The sequence below is a fragment of the Sorex araneus genome, chromosome 7 (assembly GCF_027595985.1).
Source record: "Sorex araneus isolate mSorAra2 chromosome 7, mSorAra2.pri, whole genome shotgun sequence".
Lineage (NCBI taxonomy): Eukaryota > Metazoa > Chordata > Mammalia > Eulipotyphla > Soricidae > Sorex > Sorex araneus.
The window spans coordinates 7,145,660-7,159,107 of NC_073308.1; the positions used below are offsets into that span (position 1 = coordinate 7,145,660).

Sequence of the window (13,448 nt, forward strand, 5' to 3'; positions counted from 1 at the left end):
CAGTTTCTAGCACCCCAAAAGCAGGGTCCCAACAAAGGACGGGATGGATCCAGGGCAAGCGGTGAGTTGTGTGCTATCTGGCATTGAGATGGGCCTGGCCTAAGTGCCTATTTCTTAACTATAAGTTAAGAGCTTGATCATAGACAAATGCTGTCATGATCCAAAAGTAATGATGAGACTAGGACCCTGCTAGGGATAGGAAAGACTGATCTGGCCTGAGCACTGTAGTCTGAGATTGAGATGACCCCAGGAGAGCAATTCTATAAGCTTTAATGCATTTCTTATTGTGTCCATACAAAATGATTAATATTATGAATTCTTATATGTTTGCTGGCTGAGGAGAGGAGAAACACACTCATGGGACTCCACCCTTGGGTGGATACTCCTGCTGAAAGGGAGTAAGTCCTAGGAGAAGCAGCTCCTGAGGGAAAGGAACCTCAATCCTATTGATGGTGACCACACCTATGTGTATGCCCCAAACCCCTCATGCTGGGGAGATTTAACTAGGCTGGAAGAGTGGATAGGGGGGCCAGATCCAGAGACCCAGAGGGAGAGATGCAGAACCGGGAGAGAAGCAGAGAGAATGAAATAAACTGATCGAGCAACCAGTCTGGCCTTCTTCCTTCCTTCCATCGCCTGCCCTTGACCAACAGCACACACAGCGGTTCCAGAGCACTGAACGTGGGCGGTGAGACAGAGCCACTCGGAGTGTCCGCGAGTACACACGCCCCGTCGGCGAGCCTTAGTTTTTTACACACTGGAAATCCTACATCAGGGCCAGGCATTTTCCCCCTTGGGCTGATGTTTGCTAAATGCTTGGGGGGGATGGGAGGCTCACACACACAACCAACAGGTATCACTGTTCTACTCGTGTATAAGAACTTTCTAAGACCTGTGCTTATACCTGTGCTTGTCAGAGGCACCACTTCTCGGCGTGGTTCTTGTGCACCATTTCTCTTTTATATCAAAGATCAGCAAAGACCTTCGTTGCCTGAATTTTGAGGTGGATTCATGTGCTTCTTGGGGTCTTGCTTTTCCTGAGACTGAACTCCACCCGTGCCCATTGGCATAGAGCCATCTGCTCAGCCACAGTGGCCTAGGCAGGAAGCCACTACAAGACCTGTGTACCTAGGAAGAGGACAGTGTGGCTCTGTCCCCAACTAAGTATGCATGTTCGTTCAGGTAAACTTGGGGGTTGGGGGACAGACATGAAGTCCACTGTGTGCACATCTCTTTTTTTTTAAAAAAAATGTTTAAAGAACCACGATTTACAAAGTTATTGAGAGTTGGGGTTTTGTTTGTTTGTTTTTTCATTGAATCACTGTGAGCTACAGTCCCAAAGCTTTCGTGTTTGACTTTCAGTCATACAATGATCAAACACCCATCCCTCCACCAGTGCACTTTCTCCACCATCAATATCCCCAGTATCTCCCCTCTTCACAATCCCAACCCCACCTCCTGCCTCTATGGCAGACAATGTTCCCCCATATTCTCTCTATACTTTGGGGCATTATGATTTGCAATATAGATACTGAGAGACCATCAAATTTGATTTTTTATCTACTTTGAGTACACATCTCCCATCCCGAACAATCCCTTGAACCACCATTGACTTAGTGATCCCTTTTCTATTCCAGCTGCTTCTCCCCCAGCTCATGAGGTAGGCTTTCAACTATGGAGCAATATTCCTGGCCATTGTCTCTAGTCTACTTGGGTATCAGTCTCATATTATGTTATTTTATACTCCACAAATGAGCGCAGTCATTCTGTCTATCCCTCTCTTTCTGACTTATTTCACTTAGCATGATATTCTCCATGATCGTCCACTCATAAGCAAACTTTATGACTTCATTTTTCCTAACAGCTGCATAGTATTTCATTACGTAGATGTACCAAAGTTTCTTTAACCATGAAGAGGAGGGCAGATTAAGGGTTAAAAACTGGAGGGCAGGTTAAGGGTTAAAAACTTCTGCTAACCGCTGAATTTGCCCTTTGTAACTGCTTGGCTGCTTTGAAAGATGTTTTCGAGACCTACCGCTGGGCAGGAAACTGTCACCAAATGGGCCAACAAACTGCCCTAGGAACTGTAAGCAAACATTTGCATGGAAACAGTTAACAGTCAACAAATGTTGAGATTAGCAAATTAAGTGACATAGGTGTAATTCCCTTTTGATCCAATAGGTGCAATTCCCTTTGAGGGAATATGTGTGATTTCCTTTGATCCAATAGGTGTGATTTCCTTTGATCCAATATGTGTGATTCCCTGTGATCCAATATGTGTGATTTCCCCTTTTTTCTTCCAAAAGGGTACAAAAACTGTTTGGTTTTTGGGTTCGGGACCCTCGGCTCTGTAGCTGTAGGGTACTGGCATGTTGGCTTGAATAAACCCCATGCATTTGCAGAAAGAGTTGCCTTGGTCTCCTTCCTCTCTTCGCACCTCCCCGGGTAGAGATCTGCTCGAGGTCTCTTCAACCTTAACAACCAGTTGTCTGTTCTCAGGCACTTGGGTTGTTTCCAGATTCTGGCTATTGTGAACACTGCTGCAATGAACATACAGGTGCAGATGTCATTTCTACTGTGCTTTTTGTACCCTCAGAATATATTCACAGAAGTGGTATTGTGGTGTCAGATGGAAACTCAATTTCTAGTTTTTTCAGGAATGCCCATATTGTTTTTCAAAAAGGCTGACCAGTCAGCATTTCCACCATGGTTATTGGGTTTTAGGCATACAATATTTTGACACCAATCCCACCACCAGCGTTCTTACACTTCCCTTCACCAGTGTTCCTACACCCAATCTGCTACATTGACAGGCACATTTCAAGGTTCAGTGGTTGTAGGGTTTGTTTTTTGGGGGGGCAGGGGAGTACATCCAATGGTGCTCAGGGATTACTCCTGGCTCTGTACTCAGGGAACACTCCTTACAGGCTCAGGAGACCATTTGGGTTGCTGGAGATTGAACCCAGGTCAGTCGTGTGCAAGGCAAGCACCTTACCCGTTGGGCTGTTGCTCTGGCCCAGTGGTGGTTTTTTTAAATGTTATGTTTTCAGTGTTGAGCCTGTGCTTTGTTTAGAGAGCTATACCACTTTGACGCATCATTGGAGAAATAAAGCCCTGACCCTTGTCCCCGCCCTTTATCTTCTACCACATGTTGATTTGTTTGCTTTTCTCTCATTCTCCCTATACTTGGGGGTCAAGACTGATCTAGTCATCCTTTCTACTTCAATGCATTCCCTCTTCTAGTTACTTTATCTACCACTGAGAAGTGAGATCATCCTGTATGTATCCTCATCTGACTTCACTCAATATGATGTCTTCTGCTTCCAAGTTGGTTGTAGCAAATTACACGATTTCATCGTTTCTTGCAGCTACATTGTATCTCATTGCATATCTATTCCACATCTTTACAAACCAGTCACCTGTCGTTGGACACCTACGTTGATTCCGTATCTTAGCTATTGCACTGAGTGCTGCGAAGAATGTGTGTTCATGTGTCCTTTTGAATGTTTTTCTATCCTGAGGTAACATACTCAACTGTGTTTCCACACCTTTTAGTAGTGTTGCCTGCCAGGGATTTGGCCTCTTTTGTTGTGATGTTAACGTCCTCCTGACTGACTGCAGTGCAACTGGAAATCAGTTGCCAGGGACAAGGAATGGCAGAGCTGCAAGACAGACCCCAGAGCTGCCAGGAATCTCATTCAGCCAATGTGGTGACACGGGGGATTGAATTCCAGGCTGAATGCTTGCAGTGAGGGGGTCAAGCCGGAGTCCCCAGATAAGATTTATTTCAAAAGGGCATTTGAAGTAATACTGCCTGGGGCCAGAGAGATGGTACAGTTGGGAGGGCACTTGCCTTGCACGTCACTGACCCATATGTAATCCCCAGCACTGAATGTGCTCCCCAGAGCACCACCAGGGCTGATCCCTTAGTGCACAGCCAGGAGTTAGCGCTGAGCACAGCTGGGTGTGGCCCAGTAACCAAAAGAAAGGTTTTTGGTCACTGAAAGAGATCAGTCTTTTTTACTGTTTTTGGACTATACCCTTCCGTGCTCATGGGGTGCTGGGCCTTGAGGGGGTGTTTGAGGGGGCCAGGTAGTGCCATGAACCTGCCCACCCCACCCCCTTGGGCAAGGCATTTACCCCAGCCCTTTTTGGTTTGTTTGTTTGAACCCTCTTTTCGTTTATTTTTAAATAGGATTCTCCAATAACGTCCAAAGGACCTAGGAACCAATTATGGTGGTACTCACGGATCCCATTATACCATGAGTCAAGTTCAGCCCCTCGCAAATGCCAGGCATCTGCTCTGCCACTTTGAGCAAACTCCCCAACTCAGTCATGCTCTCTGAGATTGATAAAAACTGTTGCTCCTTTATTTGCCGGGCTGGGGATAGAACCTCAGATTTTATACCTGCAAGACAAGTGTTTTACCTCTGAGCCTTATTACTTAGTCCTTTTGCCACAGTTTACTCCATAAAGCATAAAGATAAGGTCATGAATATAAAAGAGGCAATGAATGAGCTAGGCATGCGCATACATTTATTTTAAAATGCAGAAGAAGTCAGCCAGAGGAAGTACTGACATGCAAAGCACGTGCTCAGGTGCCCCTTCCATTTTTTGATTATGAATACTCACTTTTGTATAGACATGTTTCCATTTTTCTTGGGCACATACCCAGGTATTAAATTGCTGAGTCTTTGGTAACTATGCCTAACTTTTTTGAGGAACCATCAAGCTTTTCTGCAGTGTCTCTTTTTATATTTTCACCAGCAGTGCATAAGGATTTCAATTTCTCCATCACCCTGGTTGCACATATTGTCTGCTTTTAGCCATCTTGCTGAGTATAAAGTAGTATCTGATTGTGACTTGGATTTTTGTTCTGATAATGGCAAGACATTAACTATCTTCTCCTGCTTATAATAGTCATTTTAAAACCCACTTTGGGAGCTGAGCGATAGTACAGCGGGTAGGCACTTGCCTTGCATGTGGACAATCCGTTTTTATCCCTGGTACCAGATGGTCCTTTAGCACCTCCAGGAGAGACCCTTGAACACAGAGCCAGGAATAAGCCCTGAATCCTGCTAGATGTATCCCTGACCTCCAAAAATAAATAAATAAATAAATAATAATAATAATAATAATAATAATAATAATAAAGCTGGGATTTGTACGAAGATAATACTAAAAACACAGCTCAATTTGATGAATACTATCAGCAATAGGGTTCTGGTCAGGACGCGTCTTTCCATTTATTTCCATTTTTAATGTCTCCCAGGTATTTTTAAATTTGTGTGGTTTTTGGGTTTTGTTCGTTTGAGGACTACACCCAGCAGCACCCAGGACCATTCCTGTCTCTCTGTACTCAGTAGTGTCCCTAGGTGGGAACCATCTAGGTGCAGGGGATTCAACCCTGGGTCAGTGGACGCAAGACAAGCACCTTAACCCCTGTATGCTCTCTCCAGTCCCTATAACCTTTAAAAAAATTATTTTGAATCCCTGTGAATTACAAGTTTCAAAGATATTTATGATTGAGGTGCAGACATACATTGTTCTAACACCAGTCCCTTCACCAGTGTCCACTACTCTCAACTCATGTCCCCTGGTACCCCCCACTCCCTGCCCCCTCTGCCCCTGTAGCAGGCACTTTGTCCGCCCATCTCATTGTCCTACTGTTCCCCTCACTAACTTCTCTCCCACCTCTATCCCAGTGGCAAGTTCCTACTGAAGACCAGTTCAGTTCTTTGTTTCCATTGCCATTGGACATTTGAGGGTCCCCTACAAAGTTTGAGATAGATGGTTCTGAGTCTGTTCCTTTTCCTCTGACTGATTTCACTCAACACGATACTCTTCAGATCTATCCATATTGCAGCAAATTGCATGACTTTATCTCCTCTTATAGCTGGGTAATATTCTATTGTGTATCTATACCATAGTTTCTTTATCCAGTCATCTGTTTGTGGGTATTTGGACTGTTGCCATATTTTGGCTGTTATATATAGTGCTGCAATGAACCTAGAAGTGCAGACATCTATTATGCATTGTGCTTTTGGGCCCTTAGGATATATTCACAAGAGTGGAATTTCTGTATCACTGTATCAGTGGAATCACTGTATCACTGTCATCCCATTGTTCATCGATTTACTCGAGCAGGCACCAGTAAGGTCTCTATTCCTCTCAGCCCTAACATTTTAGTAGTCTCTTCTTATTTGTCTTTCCCAAGGATTGGAGGCTCTTTCAGGGTCAGGGGAATGAGACCTATTGTTACTGTTTGGGGCATATTGAACACGCCACGGGTAGCTTACCAGGCTCTGCCCTAGCGGGCAGGATACTCTCGGTAGCTTGCCGGGCTTTCTGCGAGGTATGTATATACTGTCATCCTGTTGATCAACGATTTGCTCTAGCGGGCCCAGCAATGTCTCCATTCATCCTAGTCCTGAGATTTTAGCAGCCTCTCTTTACTTGTCCTTCCTAATGGTGCCTCATTAGAGGCTATTCAGGGTCAGAAGAATGAGACCCATCATTGTTACTGTATTTGGCATATGAATACGCCACAGGGAGCTTGCCAGGCTTTCTCCTGTGGGCAGTAAATTCTCGGTAACTTGCCAGGTTTTCCAAAAGGGATATGTAGGCTATCAGATGTTGTTTGATAGTGTCTGCATGCTTCCAGGAGCTGGGTTTTATATTCTTTGGATGTTGACCGTTGAAGGGATTACATGGTATTTGTGTGTGGGGCGGGGTGGGGCTGGGGGAGATTTCTGGGTGTGACTGCCTAGCTACTCGAAATGGAGAATCTGGGTGGAAGAGGCCCAGTTCCAATCCGAGCAACCTTGGAAATCTAGGCCCCGGGTCCCGCACACCTGGTTTCCTCTGCCAGTCATATGGAAGTTTAATTCCTAGAGTTTTGAGGAATGTCCATATTGTCTTCCCAGAAAGGCTGGGTCAGTTAGCATTCTCACAGCAGTGAATGAGGGGCCCTGTTCCCCCAAATGCTCGTCAATACTAGTTATTGTTGTTCTCTTTGATGAGTACCAGTCTCTGTGGTATGAGATGATATCTCACTGTTGCTTTGATCTTCATTTCCTGATGATTAGTGATATAGAACAGTTTTTTCCATATGCATTTTGGTCATTTGTATTTCTTTTGGGCTGGGATTTGGGCAATATTTGGCAATGTTCAGGGCTTACTCCCAGCTTTGCACTTAGTAATCACTCTTTATGCTGCTTAGGGGACCATATGGGATGCTGGGGATTGAACCCAGGTTTGCTGCATCCAAGCAAGCACCTTACCCACTATGCTATCTCTCAGTCCCTGACCATTTCTATTCTTTTTTGAGGAAGTTCCTGTTCATCTCTTCTCCTGTTTATCATTTTTATGTCATTATATTTGAAAACGTTAAAAATTTTTTAAAATTATTTTGTTTTTTGGGCCACACTGGGTGACACTCAGGACTTCTTCCTGGCTCTGCACTCAAGGATCACTGCTGAAGTCTTGGGGGGGGGGACCATATGGGATACCAGGGACCACACCCAGATCAGCTGCATGCAAGGCAAACACCATACCTGCTGTACTATAGCTCTAGCCCCTATATCTGAAACTTGAAAAAATGTTCATCTTTAATTACTTCTAGCTAGTGTCTTGAAATATGGCTAAATTTGTCATATTGCTCCTGTATCTTACAATCTTGTGGAATTCATTTATTAATGATAGTAGTCTTTTTTTCTATAGTCACATAGACTTTGTGTCTCATGGTCCAGTTTCCCAGGAATTTGCCAGCGCATTTAAAAAATTTTTTTTTCTAATTTTTATTGGTGAATCACCGTGAGGTTCAGTTACAAACTTATGAACTTTCATATTTGCATTTCGTTTACATCCCTCTAAAATTTTTTATTAGTGAATCACCATGAGGTACAGTTACAGACATACAACTTTTCGTGCCTGTGTTTCAGTCATACAATGCTCAAGTACCCATCCCTCCACTAGTGCCCATTCTCCACCACCGATAATTCCAGTATCCCTTCCACATCTTATCCCATCCCTCCACCCCACCCCACCTCTGTGGCAGGGCATTCCCTTTTCTTCTATCTCTCCTTTTGGGTGTTGTGGTTTGCAATAGAGGTATTGAGTGGCCATAGTGTTTGATCTACAATCTACTTTCAACGTGTATCTCCCATCCCCAGTGGATCCTCGAACCACACTTTACCTAGTGTTCCCTTCTCTGTCTGAGCTGCCTTTTCCTCTAGCATGTGAGGCCAGCTTTCAAGCCGTGGAGCCAGCCTCCTGGTACTTATCTCTATTGTTCTTGGGTGCTAATCTCCCATTCTCTTACTTTATATTCAACAGATGAGTGCCATCTTTCTATGTCTGTCTCTCTCTTTTTGACTCATTTCCCTTAGCATGATACTTTGCATGGTGATCCACTTCTATGCAAAGTTCATGACTTCATTTTTCCTAACAGCTGCATAGTATTTCATTGTGTAGATGTACCAAAGTTTCTTTAACCAGTGATCTGTTCTCGGGCACTCGGGTTTTTTCCAGATTCTGGCTATTGTGAGCAGTGCTGCAATGAACATTCGAGTGCAGATGTCATTTCGATGACACTTTTTTGCCTCTCCGGGATATATTCCCAGGAGTGGTATTGCTGGGTCAAATGGGAGCTCAATGTCTAATTTTTTGAGAAGTGTCCATACTGTTTTCCAAAAGGGCTGAACTAGTCAGCATTCCCACCAGCAGTGTAGGAGAGTCCCTTTCGCCACACATCCATGCCAACAGTGGTTGCTTTTGTTCTTTTGGATGTGTGTCAGTCTCTGTGGTGTGAGGTGGTATCTTATAGCTGTTTTGATCTGCATCTCTCTGATGATTAGTGATAAAGAGCTTTTTATTTTGCTTTTGCTTTTTGGGTCACACTCAGCAATGCACAGGGGTTACTCCTGGCTCTGTACTCACTAATAATCCCTGGCGGTGCTCAGGGAACCATATGGGATGCTAGGAATCAAACTCAGGTTGGCCGCATGCAAGGCAAATACCCTACCCGCTGTGCTATTGCTCCAGTCCCTTGGAACAAAATTTTTTGACAAAAATGAACTGCTTCTGGGACTGGAGTGATAATATAGCAGGAAAGGTGCTTGCTTTGCAGGTGGCTGACCCAGGTTCATGCCTGGCATTCTGTATGGTCTCCTAAACACCATCAGGAGTAATACCTGAGCATTCCTGGGTGTGGCCCACAAACCAAAGAAAGAAAGAAAGTAGTGAGGAACTGAGGGAGGGAGGGAAGGAACTGGTTCATTTGACCAATATATCCATAATGTTATCTCTGAAGTATCTAGTAGCTACCCGATATTGTCAGACCAGTGACACTCGGGTGGCCCTGGCATTCAAGAAGCTGAAAATCCAGGAGACTGACAGGTGAGTCAGTGATCACATACAGTGTGATAAAGGTCAGGGCACAGAGATCTCTGGGGAATGACTGGTGAGAAGACAGCTCCACCAGCTCCTCTTAGAGTGACCCTGTCTTCTTTATCCAAAACCAAGGATTGACCCTACTTTTATCTTTAGCTGGTTGTGTTAAGCCATGAAATGGTTTGAATTTCTCAGGGTGTAAGAAACATTTTGAATTGTAGTGGCATCCGTTAGAAATATCTGTGGGGGTATGATGCCGCCAGCAGGTCAACCTGTACCTGGGGCAAATGTATCAACAGCCTGATGGTGCCTTCAGATTTCCATTTACCCCAAAATTGCTGCTGTGCCTTTGGCCAGACCCCAACAACTTGGGGCCAAGTACCAAGAACTTAAATAGCCAAAAGTTAGGTATGTGGGAGTCACACTCACAAACCACATATGGCTCAGCTTTATAAGCTCATTTATTGGCCTTATTTCAGAGGCCCATAAATCTCAAAAGAGATCAAAAGACACAGTTAGGGCCCATAGTGCAGAGGTAGGCGGGAACCCATGCCACGCTCAAGGCTGCTCCCTACACACTCTGGCCGAGCCTCACATGAGTGAAGTCCTACAGGACCGAGGTAATGCAGAACTTTGTGACCTGAGCCTCTGGGCTCAATGGGACCAGGAGCGGAAATCTTCTGCCCACTTTTCCAAGTCTCCGGTGACCCAGGGGTCATGCCATAAGCCACCTCCTGCTGGTGCCAGATAATATCATCATCAGCCACTGTCCAGATGACATGGCTGCTTCTCCTAAAAGGGAGCATAACATGAGGCCCCCATAACCATGCCACCGGACTCCGCACCAGGCTGTTTCACACAGTGCACCCCAGAGGGGTGCGGGTGAGAGCCCGTCCAACCCCAAGGGACCCAGCTCTGGCAGCCAAAAACCTCCACAACCTAACTGCTGCCATACTCAAGGCCGGGCCCCATGCACTCGGGCTGTGCCTCACCTATGAGCAAACATATTCCTGGATTGTGCAGCAGCAAAAGTGGCCTCGCAACACATCATAAAACACTTCCTACCCTTTCTCCATAATTACCACACCACATTTGATGGAGTTCAGATAGTAGGCAATAAATCATAGGGGGAAATGTATATATTTATATATGCATATATACATATTTTCAGATATATATACCAAAGTTCACACCACCCAAACTTCAATAGCAAGTTAGTGATATCCTACAGATGTCTAATGGTTCCTGCCAAAATAGAAAAATCTTCACACTGTTTCCTATATGAACACTTTTTTGTAAGCATGTTCAGCAGTTCTTCATAACAGACAATACGAAATATATTACTTCGGTTGTGTTTTGTGACAGGGCTTGGGGCTTGGGATGGAAACATCCTGAATCTGGTGGAGGGAAGTTGTAATGGTGGTGGGATTGGTGTTTGAATGTTGAGTGTAATCAAACATTGTGAACTAACTTATAAAATTAAAAAATTAAGAAAAAAATGTAATGTGGAATTATGCCCAATTTAATCAGCTTAATCAATGGCTGAATAAATAGCGGTGCTCCTACATTATAAATTTTTTTTCCCTTTGTGGGTCACACCCGGTGATGTACAGGGTTACTCCTGGCTTTGCACTCAGAATTACTCCTGGCGGTGTTCAGGGGACCATAGGGGATGCTGGGATTCAAACCCAGGTTGGCCGCGTGCAAGGCAAACACCCTACCCGCTATGCAATCGCTCCAGTCCTCATTATAATTTTTTTTTTAAAAAAGAAAAAGAAATAATATTTGCTGCAGAGCAAGGACTTCCTGCAGACATCATCACTCCTTGGGTTTTCTTTCTTCTTGGGGGTGATGGAAAGACACACCCTGTGGTTCCCAGGGCTTACTCCTGAGTCTGTGCTCAGGGATCGCTCCTGGTGTGTTCTGGGGCCTATATAAGATTCCAGGAATGAAAGGTAGAAGTCGGCTGCATGCAAAGCAAGTTCCCCACTTGCTGTACTATTTGGCCCCTACTCCTAGGGTTTTCAACTTGGGAAAATTTGTTAGCATATATATATTATTTTGCTGTACATTTGTTTTGTTTCCCCTCACCCCCCCCACCACGTTCCCCTTCTCTTTATCATCTTGAGACTTGGGTGTTTCCCAAAGGGAGAATGCTTAGCGCTGGAGCAATAGCACAGCAGGTAGGGCGGTTGCCTGGCACATAGCCGACCCGGATTCAATTCCCAGTATCCCATATGGTCCCCCAAGCACCACCAGGAGTAATTCCTGAGTGCATGAGCCAGGAGTAACCTCTGTAAATCACCGGTGTGACCCAAAAAACAAACAAAAAAAATGGGGTAGGATGCTTTATGAATTCTAAGTGTGATTATAGATAATCACAGAAAATAATGTTTTTCATCTTCAAGTTCAATGCCAATAAATAAATATAAACTTTAATGCTAGTTACTGATTATGCAGATAATTTTCATTTTATTGTATTTTTTTAGAATTCTCGGTCATAATCCTCTAACAACTATTGAAGATTCATATCTTTTTCAATTGCCAGCATTAAAATATCTGTAAGTATTTTAATAGTTTTGTAGGTCATATGGTTTCTGCTATGATTTGCTGTCTTTATTTTTCTCCATTTTTGTCAAAGATTAAGTGTCTTGCATTGAATTTAAAAGTTATATTTTTAATATTAACACTGGATTGTTGAAATGAGATTTATTGTCAAAGGAAAAGATTAAGAAAGAATGTACATGGGTAATAGCCAAAAGAGTACAAGAGCAATGTTGAGTACATATAGATAAGAAACATACAGATGTGTGTAGAAGTATTATTTATTCCAGAAAGTAACGAGTAATAATGTAAACACTATTTCAAAAAGAAAGTAAAGAAAAGAGGACCAGATAGGTCAGTGTTTGGAGCCCATGCACTGCATGCTAGAGGCCTGGATTCGATCTCTGGCACCTTATGTGTTTCCCGGAACTCTACTCAGAGCAACCCACAAGTACAGCACCCAGCATATCTCCCAAGTACTGCCAGATGTGGCCAAAATCCAAGGCCACCTCTAGGTCATATGAAAAAGAAACATTAAAATAAGTAAATGCAATTTAGAATGAGAATCAGACAAGTGAAGGAAGGTAGGAAAGCAGGGAGGGAGGGAGGGAGGAAATTTATTTAGTCTACAAAGTGTCATTAATTTGATGATAGAGAAATCTCTTATCAGTAAGAGCTCTCTGGAATTATGGTCTAGAGTAAACAGTTGACCTGGCTTTACAGCAAAGTCAGAATCAAAGTTATTCCTCTTTAATCTCATCAATGTAACTCTAGAGTTTCTGTATTTGGATTCACATCATGCTTGTGCTTTCTCCCTCAGAGACATGGGAGCAACACAAGTGTAACTTGGACCAGTCCAAAACAGCCTCATGATGACTCTTGAATTGGAAAAACTGTAAGCTGATTTTTCTGACATTTATTTTCACTTCGCTTTTTTAAGGCTTTTCATTTTTGTTTCCTCTCTATTTTTAAATGTAGGAGTACTGCTATTTATTCAGCCACTAATTAAGCTAATTCAATTTGGCATGAACTCCACATTATTATTTTTTATTCAGGATGTTAATTTAATTTAATTTTTAAAATTTTTTTAAATTACCGTAACATACAGTCACAAAGTTTCCCTGTTTGAGTTTCAGTCATACAATAATAGGACACCCAACCCTCCACCAGTGCGCATCTTCCACCACCAATGTCCCCAGTATCCCTCCCTTGTCCCACCCCTCCCCCTGCCTCTGGCAGACAATCTCCCCCATACTCTCTTTTGCATTGCTTGTTATGAATAGTATAAGATGTCATACGGCCACAAGAGTGGCTGTGTGCTCCTGGAATTCTAAAAGTTTAGACAATTAGGGTGTGGAGAAATCTCTGCAGAGAGCTGCTCAGTTCAGAGATTCTTTGTGTATCTCTGGATCATGATCATTAAGCACCTTAAGTGGCAGTTGAAGGCAGTTTGTGGGCATGACCTCCAGGTTCCCACGGGTAGACAGGGGCATGAGAGGGAACAGCCCATC

At 43.7% G+C, this 13,448-nt stretch overlaps 1 protein-coding gene across 1 annotated transcript in view; it reads left to right on the plus strand.

Annotated features, from left to right (window-relative positions):
- Positions 1 to 13,039, plus strand: part of LOC129406498 (uncharacterized) — a 65,262-nt gene extending 52,223 nt beyond the window's left edge. Inside the window, exons 5-6 of the mRNA XM_055144488.1 lie at positions 11,883 to 11,954; positions 12,758 to 13,039. Coding sequence (XP_055000463.1) covers positions 11,883 to 11,954; positions 12,758 to 12,782 — 97 coding nt within the window. The 3' untranslated portion in view covers positions 12,783 to 13,039. The remainder of the gene's footprint in view (positions 1 to 11,882; positions 11,955 to 12,757) is intronic.
- The last annotated feature ends 409 nt before the right edge of the window (positions 13,040 to 13,448 follow it).